At 44.6% G+C, this 18,592-nt stretch overlaps 1 protein-coding gene and 1 long non-coding RNA gene across 3 annotated transcripts in view; one reads left to right on the forward strand and one right to left on the reverse strand.

The window, feature by feature from the left end:
* LOC142830538 (uncharacterized) lies at window positions 1-11,178 on the forward strand. The gene is made up of 3 exons (XR_012905848.1): window positions 1-758; window positions 7,851-7,981; window positions 10,275-11,178. It is a non-coding gene; the product is annotated as an uncharacterized LOC142830538 (long non-coding RNA).
* A 661-nt stretch (window positions 11,179-11,839) lies between these two features.
* The window catches only part of EPS15 (epidermal growth factor receptor pathway substrate 15), a 127,913-nt gene continuing 121,160 nt past the window's right edge, over window positions 11,840-18,592 (reverse strand). For both annotated transcript variants that reach the window (XM_075935959.1, XM_075935960.1), the window contains 2 exons: window positions 18,304-18,482; window positions 11,840-14,227 (listed from right to left, as the gene is read on the reverse strand). In XM_075935959.1, the coding sequence (XP_075792074.1) occupies window positions 14,081-14,227; window positions 18,304-18,482 (326 nt within the window). In that variant the 3' untranslated portion in view covers window positions 11,840-14,080. The remainder of the gene's footprint in view (window positions 14,228-18,303; window positions 18,483-18,592) is intronic.

The raw sequence follows: 18,592 nt of genomic DNA on the forward strand, positions 1-18,592 counted from the left end.
ACTTATCCATGTCCCTTATTTTGGAACATCATGGCCCCAGACCATAATGGTGATGACCAGGGCTCGACAAACTATGTAATCTACTTGCCTGTGGCAAGTAGATTACAACCCGGAAGAGCCGGGTTTGGGCGATCTGCGCATGTGCAGTTCGGCGAGCCCTGGTGATGACATTATTCCCTACTTTACTTCAGCATAACTCAGCTTTTCCCAGGGAATCCCCATTCTATACTTGTTTTCTCAAAAAAACAGAAGTGAGCTCAATGGGGCTTTGTCTTAGCTTTTATGATAACTTCATTTAAATCAATCCACCCTGATTAGTGCTAGGTTTTGGCTAGTGGACATTTGTGTACTAGGGAACTACCCTAATTCAATTTTTCCAAATTTCAGCACAGTTGTCCAGTTGCAGGACCTAAGTTCTCTGTAAGCTGCATGACTGCGCAGCTGTTTTCTAAGCTACCCCCAGAAGTTCAAAACTCCTGAGCAGGCAGGGAGCTCAGCTGACCAGCAGGGGGCAGGGCATCATCATGCTAAGCAAGCAGGTAAGCAGAGCTGCTTGTGTTTGAAACTGAGTGGCTCCCAGAGAAGGTAAACAAGGAAGATATGGAGACAATAAGTGGGTGGGGAGGGGGGAGGAGGGAGTGATTGGCTGAGGCGGAGTCAAAAGGGAGTTTGGAGAGTCCCATCTGCACAAGGAGAGGCAGGAACTCAGCACTCTCAAGTCTCCTGGGAAGAGGAAGATAAGGGGCAAACTGAATGGGGTAGGTAGGTGCTAGCACTCGGGTGAAGTGGGGGGAGTTTGTTTATGCTGTGAGGTGGGGGAGGTGTGGATAATTTGTGGTTTAGCTGGGAGTTAGGACAGGGCAGACTGCTGGTGCCTGCTAGTTTGAGAAGCAGGATTTTATCCCAGCTCCCACCTGGGCTAGGGGGAGCAGACTGCACAGGGGTAGGTGTAGAGAAAGGGGGTGCGTGGGTGCTGGCATCTGTGCAGTGAGGTGGAGGGGGGAATTTGGGGTGTCCCCGACTCACTTGCTGCAGTCCTCTACCTGTCTGAGTTGAAGGGGGGGGCAGCAGGCTGCACTGTGTGTGTGTGTGCACACGCCAGGAGGACATGTGCATGATTACATTTCAAACAAAGTTTACATAAGCTATTAATGGCTTAAAGTAAGAAAGAAAAAGATTTTTAACAGGTTTTTTTTAGTGTTGCAGATACCTAAAACTCTGATCTTAATGATTTTTTTAAAATCCTGTGTTACTAATTAATACATGGTATATTGAATTGCAGACTTTTGTTATGTGGTAGAGTTCTGCCTCTTTTGAGTCAGAAGTAGCAAGTACTAGGTGTGATGCTATTTGTTTTGTAGGATAAAATCTTATTTGTAAGCTCTTTGAAACATGCATCTCTCTACAAAACCTGAAGCCGTGTGTTAATATTTTCTGGGGTGCTCAGTGTGTGTGTGTGCTTTGTTTGTATTGGTGGTGCACACCCACACACTACCTCAATTTTGGTAATGTACTTAAATTTCAACCCACGCAAAAGAAAATTCAACCAACCCGAGGATAGAAGATGTCAGAGGGAATACTGGGCAGGACTAATTAATTGATTCTGATCCATACTCTGAGTACACATACCTATCTCTGTCTTCTCTTTCCTCATCCCTAGCATATGGAAATATATTACTGCCTGACTATACTTCGTTTTTGATACATGAAAAAAATCTCAAAGCACCCAAACTTCCCCAAGTCATTTAAGCACTAGAATAATGGTTGAATATTTCTTTATCTGAAAACTCGACAGTAGACTGGAATAACAATAAATATCACAGAAAGTTTCAAAACTTAGTAGATAACAAATCATGAAAATGTCAACAATATCACCACTGTGCTATCATTTCAACATTAAAATGAAGGTTACTCACCTTGTGCAGTAACTGGAGCACTTCGAGATGGTGTCCCCATGGATGCTCCACACTTGGTCTTGGTACTGTCCTGGCACCTGGATTGGAGGTTTTGAAGCAGTCCTTGCCGGGCTGTGCATGCACAGCACGAACCAGCGTGCACTATGCTGGTCTGCAGGGCGCATGTGCAGCCCGATCCCTCCAGTTCCTACTCCACCCTGGAAGCCCCCAGGTCTGAAGCAGAGGGGAGGAAGGTGGATTGTGGAGCATCCACGGGGTCACCATCTCGAAGAACTCCAGTGACTGAACAAGGTGAGTAACCTTGGTTTCTTCTTCGAGAGGTCCCTGAGGATGCTCCACGCTTGGCGATTAGCAAGCAGTTTCACCCCTTGGTGGCTGGGACTTTGGAATGTTAAGGTAGGCAGAGGATAATACCATGTAGCCCACTGTGGTGTTGACTGCATAGGAAAGTGTGCAGTACTTGGCAAAGGTAAGTTGTGGTGGCTGCCCTGCAAATGTCCATTAGTGGCACTTTGCATAGGTACGCCACAGAAGCAGGCACGGCCCTGGTGGAATGAGCTGTCAAGCGTTATGGTGATTGTAGGCCCGTGAGCATGTAAGCAGTTTTTAATACAGTCTCTAATCCATTTCGACAGCCTCTGTTTCGAAATGGGTTGTCCCTTTGCTTGATTGGCGAATGCAAGGAATAGATGAAGTGATTGTCTGAAGGGCCTACTTCTTCCTAGATAAAAAGACAAAGCTTGTCGAACATTGAGGGTGTGCATGGGAGACTCAAATGCATTTGTGTGTGGCTTTGGGAAGAATACAGGTAGGTTTACAGTTTCGTTTAGATAGAATGATGAAGGACCCTTTGATAAGTATTTTGGATGTGTGCAAAGGGTAATCCTATCACAGTGAAACACTGTACAAGGTGGGTCGGCCACAGGCTGGCGTGACGGCAACCAGGAAATGCAACCTTCATGGAGAGGTAAGAAAGGGAGCAAGAGATGAGGGACTTGAAAGGTGGCTTAGTCAAGGCTAGTAGTACTAGTCCGAGATACCAGATCAGGATGTAAAAGATGCAATCCTTTGAGAAACCTTTTGGTGATGGGGTGAGTAAGTACGGAGTGGCCGTCAATTTTGCAGTGGAAGGCTGTAATGGCTGCTAGGTGTACCTTGATGAAGCTAAACAAGAGTGATGATTGCTTTAAGGCGAGTAGATAATCAAGGATGAAGGACAGGGATGTTGAAGTTGGATCCTGCCCCTTTGATGTACACAATGCTGAGAATCACTTCCACTTGTAAGTGTAAGAAGCGCGGGTGGAGTCCTTACGGCTGTGGATGAGGATTGTTCGAACCTGTTCCAGGAGGTCTAGTTCTAAGTTGGAGAGCCACGGAGACATGCTATTAGATGTAGCTTGTGCAGATCTGGGTAGGTTTGGGTTGTCTGCCCCAGAGTGATTAGATTGTATTGGAGAGGGAGATTGATGGGTGTGCTAATCGACATCCTGAGCAGGAAGGTATACGACGGTTATCTTGGCCAGGCGGGGGCTATAAGGAAGACTGTGGAGCCATCCGTCCTGATCTTCTGAACAGCCTCGGCCAGAAGCGGTATGGGGGGTGGGTGGGAAGGGAAGGCATAAGGGAGGTCGTGATTCTACTGGATGAGGAAGGCATCCCTGAGAGATCCTGTCCCTATACCCGCTCTTGAGCAAAACTGGGTGCATTTGGTTTTGTGCGGCGTTGCAAATAGATCTATTGATGGTCAGCTCCACTTGTGAAATAGGAAGCGTGCTATCGAGATGTCAAGCACCCATTTGTGATGTTGGGGAAAGCGTCTGCTGAAAGCATCTGCTGGCATGTTGGAAACACCTGGTATGTGAACTGTGGAGAGCTGGATGTTGTGGCTGATACAAAAATTCCATAGCTTTATGGTTTTGGGGCAAAGGGATGGAGATCTGGCCCCTCCTTGTCTGTTGATATAGAAGACACAAGCAATGTTGTCTGAGGACAAGGACATGATTGTTGGTAATGGAAGGCAGGAAATGACTGCAAGCATTGTGTACGACGCACAATTATAATAGATTTATGTGTAAAGACATCTCTGGAGTTGACAAGAGGCCTTGGGCAGTCTGATCTTGGAACTGAGTGCCCCATCCGGTGGGGGAAGCATCTGTTGTAATTATGATGCTGGCCTGAAGAAACAGGACATCTATGCAAAGACTGGCTGATTTGGACAGGGTAGGCGGGCAGATAGGAGGCATCAAGAGGAATGGGATGATGTAACCAGACAATGTCGAGTACCAATCTGATGTGATGTAGTAGAATGGGCAAAGCCGATTTTGGAACGTTTGTGTGGTCATTCTCGGCATTGAAAGTTGGAGGGTATTTTTGGGGCCCTTGACCAAGCATTCAAATTTGCTTGTTGGTCAGTGGGGGTTGAGGGGCCAAGCCCGAAGACTTTGAGCCCAGGTTCGGTTTCTGTTAGGATTGTTATCCTGCCGAATTGTATTGGTCAGGTCCAAAATGGCGGGATTGATGGGGCGGGCAATTTTGTAGGATGGAACAGCCTGGAGTATATTGGTGAGCGCATGCTGGGGTTTGTGCCACTTCTGTGGTGATTTTGAGCTCAACCACAACTCTCTTAAAGAGTTCATTGAAGTGCTTGAAGTCATCCGTGGCTGAAAGTGGAGGTGGCATCATGGCCTCATCCGGTGATGAAGATGAGTTAGTAGGTGGTGACATATCGGGGGGTGACTCCTCCATTGGTTGGGGCACCTGAGGTTCTGACTGCTGCATCGATGAGGTTGTGTGTGGTGTAAGGGAGGCAGTGTGTTTGTAAGGGCTTGGTTGCAAGCTGTGATGTCTCCTGTATGAGCCCCAGGGACTCCAATATGGCTACTGTGCCAGACATAGTAACGGAGGAGGCACCCAGTGGTGCCCATACCAAGGGGGAAAATCAACCTTGGTTCATATTGGGGCTTGTAATATTGCACTGGAGGGCTGCAGTGCGGAGAAGGAGGCTTGTACCCCTTCGTTGGAGAATTGCAATGGCACTGGGGATAGAGCATGTGATGTCATAGGTACTGGGAAAGCATCCATGCCAGAAAGGGGTGACTGAGGGACAGATGTGACTGCTACGTCAACATTTAGCATGTACGGCAATGGTGCCACAAGGATCAGTGCTGGAGTTTGTAGTGTATGTCTCTATGGTGCCGATGGTGTGTTTGGCATGGATGGACTAGATTGCTGGTATGTTGGCAGTACTGAGTATACAACTGGTGCTGCAACTCTGGTCGGTGCCGAAGGAGGGGGCACCGTCAGCGTGGAGGAAAATGATTGGTGCCGTCGGGCATGGTGCCGACGGTGATGTTGGTGCCATGGTGATCAGTACTGCTGAAGTTGTTGGTACACTGATGGTGAGACAGTACCGATGTAGATGATGGTACATCGTGGTCTGTACTGGTATGGTTTTAGGGCGGTGCGTAAGCCCTTTGCCGACGGTACCACTTGCAGCTGATGGTGCCTAAACTCCTGAGGTACCCGGCATGTCATAAGTGCTGACGCAGGACCTCTGTGCCGATGGTTTGGGCAGAGACCATTTTCTGGAAGAGGGCTGATAAGGCACAGAGGAACGCCTCTTTTTTTAGTGCCATCTTGCCCTGAGGGAAGCCTTGGGGTGACCATACCTCTCTGGCTGCCTTCCCGGATCTGAAGCAGAGTGTGCCTTTTTCTCCACCAGGATCAGTTCTAGGCAAAGATCCCTGTCTCTGTGAGTCCTGGCCTTGAGTTTCGTACAGTGGAGACAATCTTGCAATGAATGGTGCTCTCCTAAACATCTGACACATTGCGAATGACTGTCAGATTGGGCTTGCGTATCGGCAACATGAAAATGTTTTTAAACTACAATTAACTACTGACTACGTAAGAAGAACATTAACAACTAACAATTAATGGCTAATAACTAGTTGAAGAGTGTCAGTAAGGCAGAGAAGAAGTCACTCACCTTCAACCAGTAACGATGGTTCTTCGAGATGTGTCCCCGTGGGTGCTCCATTACCGGGGTGTGTCTAGACTACAGGGTTTTTTCAAAAAAAGTGACCTTTTTTTGAAAAAACTTCCCCTGTATCTAGACTGCTGCTGCATTCTTTCAAAAGTAAATTGAAAGAACGTAGCAGTTTTTTCAACTGCAGAAAGCCTCATTTTATGAGGTATAACACTTTTTTTCAAAAGTGCTCTTTCGAAAAAAGGCGCTATGTAATGCAAACTGTGCTTTTTCGCAAGAGAGCATCCAGACTACCTGGGTGCTCTCTTTCAAAAAAGCAGCTTGCTTTTTTTTAAAAGTACTGATTGTTGTCTAGACACTCTTTTGAAATAGGCTTGCAGTCTAGACGTAGCCCGGATGTTGGACTCGTCCCAGCGCTGCAGATCGGAGACTTGCCATAGCCGTGCTCCGCCAGACTAAGCATGCACTGCCAGCGCCTCGCGCCATTTGCACCTTTCATCCATCGCACGCGGTCCGGCCCCACCCAGTTCCTCTCACCCGCTTGGTCATCTGTAATGAGAAAGAAAACCAAGATTCTGGAGTGGGGAGGAGGGCAGGTTGTGGAGCACCCATGAGGACACATCTCGAAGAACCATCGTTACTGCACAAAGGAGAGTAACTTCTTCGCGTGGTCCTCGTGGGTACTCCATTACTGGTGGCTTTGGAGCAGTATCCCAGTCCGGAAGGTGGGCTACAGAATCAAAGTTTGTGATAGAGTAGGAGTACTGCTGAGGCCACTGAGGAGTCTGAAGCAAACTGCTGTACGATCGCATAATGCCTCATGAAAGTGATATTGGAGGACCATGTTGCTGCTCGGCTAATGTCACAAAACGGGACTCCTCTTATAAAGGCGGTAGATGTTGCTACTGCTCTTGTCGAATGAGCCTTAGGTTGTGATGGGAGCGACTTATTGCAGTTTGAATAAAAGGTAGTAATACATGCAACTATTAGCTTTGCAGTGCGTTGAGAAGATAGTGGTTGGCCCTTGGAGCGATCTGCTAGTGATATGATAAGATGGTCTGTTTTCCGGATTCCTTGCGTCCTGTTGATATAGAACGCAAGGGCTCTATGTACGTCGAGCGTATGGAGAATTGCTTCACGCGAAGAGGCGTGCGGTTTGGGACAGAAGCAGGGAAGAACGATTGGCTTGTTCATGTGAAATTCAGTACAGACTTTAGGAATAAATGCTAGATAGTATCTCAACGTTATTGAGTCCTTACTGAACACTGTATATGGTGGAGATAACATGAGGGCTGCTAGCTCACTTACTCTGCATGCCGACATTATGACCAGCAGAAAGAGCATCTTAATCGTAAGTGCAGTGAGTCGTAGCCATTGGTTCGAATGGGGAACGTGTTAAGGTGTTTAGTACCAAATCAAGATTCCATGAAGGTGGTGGGGGCTTCCGTGGTGGATTAAGATTTGTGAGCCCCTTCAAAAACCTTTTGGTGGTAGAATGGGAGAATAATGACGCACCCTTCCATGGCGTGGTGAAATGCGTTAATTGCCACTAGATGTACCCACAAGGAGGCTATTGAAAGTCCTGCTCTTTGCAAGTGTAGGATATAATTAAGTACATGGTGCAACGGTGAAGTGTGTGGATTTATATAATTACTGTTACACCATATTTTAAATCTAGATCATTTAGCCAAGTAAGTGGCTCTTGTGGAGTCCTTCCTACGTTCGGAACAACGGTCCTCAGATGCACGGAACCACTTAGCATCCAAGTGGTCAGATGTAGGATAAAACAGAGAGCCGTTCTGTTGAGTGAGCAGATCTGGCGGGGGGAGGGTGAGGAAGCGGTATGATATTTGCATGGACATTTGGTGAAGTGTTGGGTACCATGGTTGCCGTGCCCAAGCAGGGGCTATGAGAACCACCCGGGCTGCGTCCACTCTGATTTTTTCTAGGACCCTGGATACAAGGACAACTGGTAGGAATGCAGAGTAACGACGTTCCCCAATGGAGAAGAAAAGGCATCTCCCAAGGACTGATGGCCAATTCCTGCTCTGGAGCAATATTTTGGGCACTTCGCATTGGTGTAAGTAGCAAATAGGTCTATCATAGGGAAACCCCAACGACAGAAGATATGATGCAGAATGTTGGCCCGGATTTCCCACTTGGGATCGTGAAGGAATTGTCTGCTAAGTGAATCCGCAATAGCATTGTTGGCACCAGGTAAGTACGATGCTATGAGGGTAATGTCATTGCGAATACACCAGTTCCATAAGTGGATAGCCTCTGCACAGAGGGATCGAGACTGAGCCCCCTCTTGTCTGTTGACGTAATACATCGTTGCAATGTTGTTGTGCCCATTGTATAGGATTTGAAATGTCTGCAGGCGTGAAACACTACTCTGAGCTCAAGTATGTTGATGTGTAGCAACATTTCTGCTTCGGATCAACAGCCCTGAACTATTAACTTGCCTGTGTGAGCTCCCCAATCGATGAGGGAAGCATCTGTGGTTATCTGTTTCGATGGTTGGGGATGGCGAAAGGTGGTGGCGGTTCACTACTGGAGAGATTCTTGGACGTGCTGTGGTAGAACTACCAGTTTGTGATGCTGTGCTTCACAGGAATGTAAATGGAGGCCAGCCAATGCTGGAGGCAACGAAAATGTAACTTTGCATGTTGGACCACGACGGTGGTAGCTGCCGTGTGGCCCATTAATTATAGGAAAACGCACATGGGAAGTATTGACGACTGCATCAGCATGTTTATTAGGTCCTGAATTGCGTGGAAATGTTTGACAGGTAAATATGCTTGTGCCAAAATCGAGTAGATTTGAGCTCCTATGAAAATCAGAGTTTGATCTGGCTCTTGTGATGATTTTGGTATGTTTTTAATGAGTCCAAGGGACTTGAATGTCTGTCTCATTATCGCTACCATTCTGCGCGTCTCTGAACAGGTGCGACCTCTGAGGAGGCAGTCATCTAAATAGGGAAATATCATAATCCCTGTCCTGCGAAGGTGGGCTGCAACTACTGCCAGGGTTTTGGACAACACCCTGGGAGCAGATGCGAGGCCGAAAGGAAGTACTCTGTACTGAAAATGTTCATCTCCTACTACGAATCGAAGAAAACACCTGAGTGCCACATGTATCGCAATATGGAAATAGGCGTCCTGTAAGCTGAGGACCGTGAACCAATCTCCGTTATTCAGTGATGGTATAATCGTGGTTAGGGTCACCATCTTGAAACATTGCTTCTGAAGGTATTGGGTTTAGGTTTCGTAGATTTAGAATAGGTCTCCATCCCCTGGACGTTTTGGGAATGAGGAAATACCGAGAATAAAATCTTTTCCCCAGGAACTCATTGGGCACTCTCTCTATGTTTCAGTAGGTCCTTGTGAGATGGGTCCCTGAAGAGGGATGGGGTGGATGGGGTAGTTGGGGGTATGGAGGTGAGCGGAATAGTGCGACTGGATGCTACTATTTCTAAGACCCATCGGTCCGAGATGATGTTGACCCACTGATGGTAATATGGTCTTAGCAGATAGTGAAACAGAAGAACTTGCGCGCATCCTCGACAAAGCAGTCAAATCTGCTGCTTTGAAGAAGGTTGATTTGACGAACGGGCCGCCCAAGGTCACTTCTGTTGTGGCTGTTGTCTGAAGCGCCACTGATCAAGAGTGCAGTGCTGTTACTTGTGGAGTGTATAGTCATACCTTCTTTGGTAGGTGTAATAACGTTTACGCTTGTAGGGAGGCGTATACATTCTCAGCGTGTGAAGAGTGGTACAAGACTCCTTCCCTGAGTGAAGGACCCCATCTGTCTTAGTGGCAATCAGCCACTGTTTGTTGAATGGAAGATCTTCAACTTTACTCTGGAGCTCTTTCGGAACTCCCACTGACAGAAGCCATTTTTCTTTCAAGCGGCAGTCCTAGGAGAAAAAGCCCTGCATTTTTGTGTAGCGTGTTCAGCGCTAGCAGCCAGAGGGGCGTCAGAAGGTTGGAGCTCCTTGTCGAACAATATCAATTTTAGGTGCATCTCTTGGTCTCTCCAAGCTCTGGCAGTCAGCTTGCAGCAATGGGTGCATTTTTGTGGCACATGCGCCTCCCCAAGCACCTGATACATGCCGTATGGCCGTCTGAGGCCGGCATTGCCTCGCGGCAGACGGTACATTTTTTAAAACTTGGAGAGCCAGGCATTTTAGCGTCATTTTCTTGTTTTTTGTTGTTCGGATTTTATTTTATTTATTTATTTATTTTAGGCGGCTGATCTGTAATGGTTAAACTACTTAAAACTGTTTTTTTTTTTTAAACTATAACACAAAGTATAACTAAAACAGATTGAGAAGAACTACTAAAAACTATTAACTTGTCAACTATTTACAGATACTTGTTTGAGGAACACTGAGGAGAAAAGGGAGCTCTGTCCGTGACCAAGGGCGGTTGAGAAGAGCTGGGCGGGGCCGTACCGGGCGCGGCCATACCCGGTGCAAACAGATGAAAAGCACGAATTGAGCGAGGTGCTGGTTGTGCATGCGCGGTCCAGCGGAGCACGACTTATGGCAAGTCTCCAACCCGCGGCACCGGGATGAGCCTGACACCAGTAGTGGAGCACCCATGGGAGACCACTCAAAGAAGAACTACGGCACTCTCAGGCCAACAGTGGTTGAGAAGAAATGGGAGAGATCGGGCTGCGCATTCGTAGTGATGACTAGCACGGTGTATGCTGATTCATGCTGTGCACACACGGTCCAGCAGTAACTGCTTCAAAATCTCTGATCCAAGGCCAAGTGAGGAGCATCCATGGGGACCTCTGGAAGAAGACAGGTTATAAGAATGTTTTACTTGCACAACAAAATACTTCACACTTGTAGAACTTTCCAGTAAATGTTCTAACAATCAGTTATCACATACCCTAAATTTTACAAGTCAGATAAAAAAATGCCAAACTAAGATTTTACGGATTTAAGAATTGTTTAAGCTACTAAAACCATGTGCAACTCACAATTTATATCTAGACTAGGGGTGTGAACATGTATCTGAGTACACAGTTAACCGATGAGGCTGGACTCATTGGTTAACCCTCTCAGTTACAGGCAGTTAAAGGCAGTGGAGGAATGAGGAGGCAAGCAGGTGTGCATGGGGGAGCCAGCTTTTAAACTGACTCCCCGCACAGGGCAGATCCTGTGGAGCTGCCTGCTCTCTCCACCCCATGCGGAGGGAGGAAGAAAGGGAGGCAGGAGCTGGCTTAAAAGCCTGCCCTCACCCATGCTGTATCAGAGGCAGCAGCACGAGGGAGGGAGGGAGGGAGGGAGGGAGGGGAGGTGGGAACCTGAACACAGGTGGGAAGAAGGAAAATGGCAACCAGTGCTGGCACGGGAGCTGGCTTAAAAGCCAGCTCATGCCTCCCCCACTGCATGTAAATGTGTAACCGCTAAAAAATTCAGCAGTTACACATTTATACAAATAACCCCATTTTAACATCCTTAATCTAGACTGATGCTCTTATGTCATCCCTTCATATTTTCACAAACAAAACTGAAGAGAAAGATCACTGCCAAAATTTTCAAGCCTGGGTTCCTAAAATCCATTCTTGGGCACATACATTGAAATTCAGGCTGCTTCTTAAGTGCTGAACACCTGCAGCTCCTGTTGAGTACAATGGTGGCCAGGATTGACTGTCAACTCCGAAAAACGGAAGTGGCTTGGAGTCTGATCAGTTTTAAACTACACTGGAGCTCGATAGGAGGTACGCCAGGGCTTTGAAATGACAGGCTGCTTCTATTCAAGTGCCTAAACATGTATTTGGGAGACTAACTGTAGGTGTCCATGTTTGAAAATGCCGACCAAAGATTCAAACTTTTATTTCATGCTTTAGATGTGAAGAGTCTGTAGTTTGTCTATAAGGTCTTTTATTGTTCATTGTCACCATTCTGAAGAGACAGAGACCATTTATTTCTTTAAACTTTATTTCTTCATAATTACAGGCTACTGTTAGACTTTTAAACAAATGTAGAGTCTATAAATAAAGGCTAACCCCATGTGGCCAAGTTTTCAAGAGCCAGTTAAAATTAATAAGTAATGCCATTTAGCTCACAGCAGTGGTTTATTGGTAATCTTAACTACTCAGAGTCAGTAACATGAAATGTAACATCAAATGACTCAAAACTTTAAATTCCACACAGGAAAGCATGAATATATATAATATATACATATAATATTGTATTGGTCCACTGAGTATACATTTTTAACAAAAGATAAGAATCTGTAGTCCAGTTAAGCATACAATATGCAAGATTAGTGTACACTTATTACAAAGGTTGTATACATAAGTTATAGATATTTAATACTTGCATGAGGTTTCTTTAAGTTGCTTTTTTGAGCGGATGTTGCAAATGCTCTTTTCCCAGTGCAAAAGAAAAGCTGTCCAAGTCAAGTTACCCATTTTCCTGAAAGAATGAAAATTGCCTTCTTCAAAATCGCTTGCAGCAGTGACCCTAGCTAACTGGAACTTTTAAAACAAACTAAAAGTGTGGCTAATGAATCATTCCTTGCTTCACACAAGTTTTGTGATTATTTTTGTCTTGAAACACTTCTAATCTCAGGATAAATACACCAAAATAAAAAGTGCAAGGAAGAACATCAGATATATATTGCTGCAGTCCAATTGTGTGTGTGTGTGTGTGTGTGTGTGTGTGTGTGTGTGTGTGTGTGTGTACAGGATCAAAAAAGCATCATTTGGAATGACACAAATGGATCTGACATTCTTACATTTATACAACAGGCAATAAATTACTTTCATTAACATTTTATCAACCTACTTTGACTCAGTGACCATAAAGAATTATAAATCAGTTTTTCTTAATAAGGTGCAACTATCAGTTGACATTCAATAAATTAAATGTATAGAAAAAGACTGTTGTATAAAGTTAAACTATGCCTTTATTTGTCCTACTTCTCTATCCTACTTCAAATTCAAATTTACCACATTGCCAGCTTAGACGTATACTGGCTCAACTAGAAGTGGGGCTTCCATTTTTTTGAGTCATTTTGGCCAACAGTGAATTCATGTTAATTATCCATTTAGTTTTTCGATGTTACAAAAAAAATCTTGCTTCAAGCCTCCCAACCTTATAACCATGCAAAAAAGCAATTAAAGTTTCAATCTTTCCCACTTGTACTCTTAATTTCAAGTCCAGCAGTAAAACCTTCATTAACAATAATATAAAATAAAGCACTCGACAGTTCCAGCATTACTGAAGTCTGCTCTGAAAAAGTACAAAAGATTTCAAACAACTGTAACAACCTGGCTGGAAGGGGGTCAGGAAGGCAGAGTAACTGCCATGTTCATCTTCTGCTCAATTATACTTGCTCACAGATTATACTTAAACTTTACTCTCATTGCCTGCATTATACACTGATTTATTTACAGGTAGGAAATATGCTTTACTTTCCTGAAATATGTTTTCTGAGAGAGTATATGCTAAAATTAATGGAATATTCAAATCTAAAAATAACTAAAGATGGAATTCAGCAGAAATGTCCACACACCTTCTATACCATAAACAGATAGTAGAAGGATCTGGCCTTTTTATGAGACTGCACACAATCTGCACAGAAGCTAATCTGTTCTTTGTTAATTTTTTTTTAATTACTCAGCTCTGTACACCATGGTACAAAATATAAAATGCAGGCTTTCACCTTCATCTTTAATATTATACCCCTTTCAACAACATACTTTCCAAAGGAACATGATTGAGACAATATTTTGCTTGTTTGATGTCTCAACGTTGGTCTTCCATAATTACAAGGGTTCATAAAGATATCTTCACATATCACCAGAACGATAACCACTTTCCTTAAGGAGATTAAATCTACCTAATCTTTCTATATTACATAAAGACACTTTGATGTCATGGGTTTACAGAAGAAAAATTACACAGACTAAAAGTTCTAGGAGAAAACTCATGGAAGCAGCATTCTGTTAACTGATAAGCTTAGTGAAAAAATTTAGGAAACTTGCATATCAAAATGGGAGAAATATAAAGGTGATTATTCAATCACAACTGCGGGAATTTAAAACCTTTCATATTTTGCTGTTCATAGGTAGCTTCTGATTAACATTTCAAATAGGTTAATTTTTCAGGAAAAAGGGACAAAACAGTTGACATAAGACAATGTTGTTCTAAGCTTCATGCTTCTGATATTTCAGATTTACTGAGTGCAATAGCCAGCTCCAAGTCTTCTTGCTCTTGTTGTTTTAATCTTGCAAGTCTCTCTTTTTCTTCTCTCTCACTTTCCCTCTTAGCCCATTCAATCATATCTTCTTCAGTAGGATACTGCAATTTAAATAAATAAATAAATAAATAAATAAATATGGATTTAATCAGAATGTAACTGCACAATACAAAGACTCTCAGACTCAAGTACATTTAAACTGTTTCAAAATATCATGGATTTATTTTAGGTTTAGAATTTGTCTCTGTGCTGAAAAATGTGTTTCAAGAGTAGCCTGGTACAATTTCATTTGTAGTTTAAATAAGAATTGCACTAGCACAGTCCTGAAGATTAACTGTTTGATCAAAAATACTACCTGTTCAATTATCACCAATTTAAAGATACAATCTGGGAATCTGCTGAACACAGTGACCTATGCAAAGTACTCATAACTTCAAGCATATGAGCAATCCTAATGAACAAAACTGAGTCCTAAATTTAGACAGAGAAAACAATGCTACTGCATCAATCACTTTAAACTGTTTAACAAAATAATTCTAGGTATTAGGATCAGAGACCTCAGGAAGAGTTGGAAGAGACCTTAGGAGATCATCGAGGTCAATCCCCTGCTAAAAGCAGGACCAATCCCAACTAAATTACCCCGGCCAAGGATCTGTCAAATTGGGGTTTAAAAACCTCTAGGTATGTAGATTCCACCACCTTCTGAGGTAACCCATTTCACTGCTTCACCAACTTCCTAATTACATATTTTTTCGTAATATCCAACCTAGACCTCCCCCACTGCCACTTGAGACTACTGCTCCTTGTTCTGACATCTGTCACCACTCAGAACAGCCTCTCTCTCCAGCTCTTTGGGACCCCTTCAGGTACTTGAAGGCTGCTATCAAATCCCCCCTTACTATTCTCTTCTGAAGATTAAATAAGACCAGATTTCTCAGCCCCTCCTCAAAAGCCATGTACTCCAGCTCCCTAATAATTTTTGTTGCCCTCCACGGGACTCTCTCCAACCAAATGTGAATAAATTGGTAGTCCCTCATACACTACAGGATACATCTGGCACTGTGGAACAACTATCTTTTCCCTCATTTAACAGTGTTGTGCTCCTTTAAAGATATTTTTCCCAGTGGCAGTGACTGCAGAATGAACTGTGCAGCTGGTGTCACTAGAAAAATGATTCTGCAGAGGAATACAGTATAAGCCAAGTACCTCTGTAACTGCTCTCCTGTCCTTACATGGAAAAAAAGGGGGAGGGGAGAGAGAAAATAAAAGATAAAGGTGTATGTTTGCAAACAGAACATGAAGTGAGCTGCTCAAATATTACAGTATTTCGATGTCATGGTCCCAAATAAGGAATGGGATTATCAGCAATACAGTACAAAAATTAATGCCAAACATGGTTCTATTAGCATTCCAGAGAAGGCATAGATTGAGTATAACAGAGAGATGGCTACTTTAAAAAACTAAAACTCATTTCTCCGTTAACTGCTATTTCTAAACTTGACATTTTTGTAGACACAAAACAATTTGAGAAACAATGTGATTCCTTTCTGAAGCCCATAGTCAAAGGTCCCTGAAACTGAAAGATACCATTCCATCCACCACTCTCCTTTACCCTGTCAGGTTTGCAACCTAGTCCATCTAAGAATCAGTATGAGCAAGAAGAGTATTTTAGAGATTTCCATAGTACAACAAGCAGCACAACCCAAATTAATAAACCACCACCTGTCAAATTAAAAACTGGAACAGCGTTTACTCACCAGACATACAATTTACAAGGACTAAACAGAGCATGAGCAACCTGGCCAGGTTACTATAAGTACAACTTGCTATCATTATATAAAAATCCACTCAAAGAGGCATGAAAGCTGGAAGAGAAGCAAAGCTTTCCACAATTCTTACTTGCGAAGCACAGAGACAATAATTTCATATACATAGAAACATACTCAAAATGTCAGTTTGCTCTTATTGCTTGGTCCCAGGGATTTATGTGAAATAGATAACTGTTTATAAATACATGCCACATTTTAACTTATTATACCTGTGCCTCCAATTTACTAACCATTTAACTCTCTCAAATATAATTATATTCCATTCATTTATATTTTATAAACACAAACCTTATATAATTATCTATTGTGGAATATTGGAATTGTAACCAAACATTTTAGAGATTGCTAAGAAAAAAAACTAACAGGATCTTAATTTTATTTTTAAATTCTGTAATGATCGCATCATGCCATATGATTTGAACTTGTGAATATTTAAATGTATTGTGTAGTCTAACACAGGGGTGGGCAGAAGGGCCTCTATGGGCCAGATCCCGCCTGCCAAGCAAGTTGATCCAGTCCATGGAGGCCTTGCTGCTCCCCCCGCCCTCAGGTCAATCAAGCCCTGGGGGCAGAGAGAAGCACGTGAAGTCTCCCCCCATCCTACCCCTGCCCTGCAAGGAGTGTGCAGTGCTTAGAACCACCCAGTGCTCCTGGCAGGGCAGGAGGAGACTTCACATACTCTCCCTGCTCACAAGCCCTGATTGACCTGGGGTCAGGGGGAGAGAGGAGTGTGCTAAGTCTGCTCTTGCCTTTGTGAGGAGTGCAGCACTTCTAAGCACTGCACTCTCCTTGCAGGACAGGGGCAAGGTGGGAGGAGACTTTGCACACTCCCTGAACCCCAGGTCTATAAACACTTGGGGGTGAGGGGAGCACATGAAGTCTCCTCCCACCTTGCAAGGGGCTCAGCACTTAAAGTCAACTGCCAGCCGCTGCTCAGCTAGCTGTATACTCTAAGTGCGGCGCTCCCTTGCAGGGCAAGTGTAGGGAGCAAGAGACTTCACATGACTGTGACTGACCTGGGGGCAGCAGGGGGGAGCACCGCCAGAGGCACAGGTACCTAGAGGGAACGGCCAGCTCTTCAGAACAGCTGACTGTACTCTTTGGGGGAGGGGAGGGGAGGGCAAAGACATTGCTCGCTCCCCCACCCCAAGACCAATCAGGGTCTGTGGGTGGGGAAACACAGAAATGTCCTGGCCATGGCCCTTCCGCCTGAGACCCAGCCCCTTCCAGTCATAAATTATACACCCCTGGTATAACATGATGGATGTCAACTAGAATACCTAGACAATTACATAAATTATCTGATAACTGCTTTGTAAAAGTCTGGAACCCTTCAGGGAAAACTTTTACGCAATCAATATAACCTCAATAATAACAACAAAATTCTGCATTGTTTATACTGAAGAATGGATTATACCAGCCTTAATTACAACTACACGTACCTTATCAAGTACCTGCTCTAAACATATCGTGAACCTTTTAAAAGTTAATTAGAGCTGGTAAGAAAAGGGATTACATAGTTCTGAAGACAAGTTTTGGCAATTTTAAATTAAATCTGAAGATTTTACTACAGATTGAATCTCTAAAATCTGGGAATCTCTGGTCCAGCAACACTGGACCACAGATATTGCTGGACCAGAGAGCCCCGGCTGGCCAGGTTCAGAAGTGCAGCCCAGGTTGTGCTGGCAGTAGGGAGCGCATCCCCAGCCGGAGTCGGAGGCAGCAGGGCCAGTAGCCAGAGGCGAAGCTCTGGCTAAGGTTGTCAGGGTGAGGCGTGCAGCCCCGCCCAGGGCTCACATTGTGGAAACAGACTCAGTTGGAACTGGCGTGGTGGGGAGTGGCGTAGGGTGAGGATGCAGCCCCAGTCAGGGCTGGTGGCAGCGAGTGCTGCCCCAGCCAAGCTTGGAGGAAGCAAGGTTAGCAGTCAGGAGTGCAGCCCTGGCTGGTGCTGGAGTAAGTGGAACCGGCAGCTGGACGCACAACCCAAACCAGTGATGTGGGGGGCACATCCCCAGCCAGGGCTAGAGGCAGAGAGGCCAGCCCTTGTGTGGAGCTGGTGCAGAAGGGGCTGCAGCCCCAGTCAGGACTGGCACAGTGGGGGGCTGGAGGCAGCGAAGGACGGCAAGGAACGCAGGCTCTGCTCCCGCTGAGACTATCTATCAGCACCCACTTACAACTCTCTGTAGCCTTGACCTCCCCTTGTCCAGAAAACTCCATGGTTCAGGACCACTCAGGTCCCGATGGTGCCAGAGAGAAGGAAGGTTTGACCTGTATAATTGAATCATTCCAGAAAGTTTTAAAAATGCTTCCTCACCTCAAGAAACAAATATATAAAAGTATCTACTTACTGCACTGAAGTTTGCAAAATTGCTAGTGTCTGTGTCTTTACCAATATTGCTGGGAGCAAATGGGTCACAAAATAGATCAGCTTCTTGTTCTTTGGTAACATCACAGCCTGGGAAAGGCTGAAACGGATCATTCTGTTTAAAGGAATCTGAAGAATCCAGTTTGTTGTTAGGTCTTTTCCCTGGATCAAAAATAATCCAAGTCAACTCAAATGGCCACAAAAATAGCAGCAAGTGTAATCTAAGCAAATAAAGCAGTCCTGCCCTTCAAAAAGCAGAGTGAAATTTCACC

Source organism: Pelodiscus sinensis, chromosome 9 (assembly GCF_049634645.1).
Source record: "Pelodiscus sinensis isolate JC-2024 chromosome 9, ASM4963464v1, whole genome shotgun sequence".
Taxonomy (NCBI): domain Eukaryota; kingdom Metazoa; phylum Chordata; order Testudines; family Trionychidae; genus Pelodiscus; species Pelodiscus sinensis.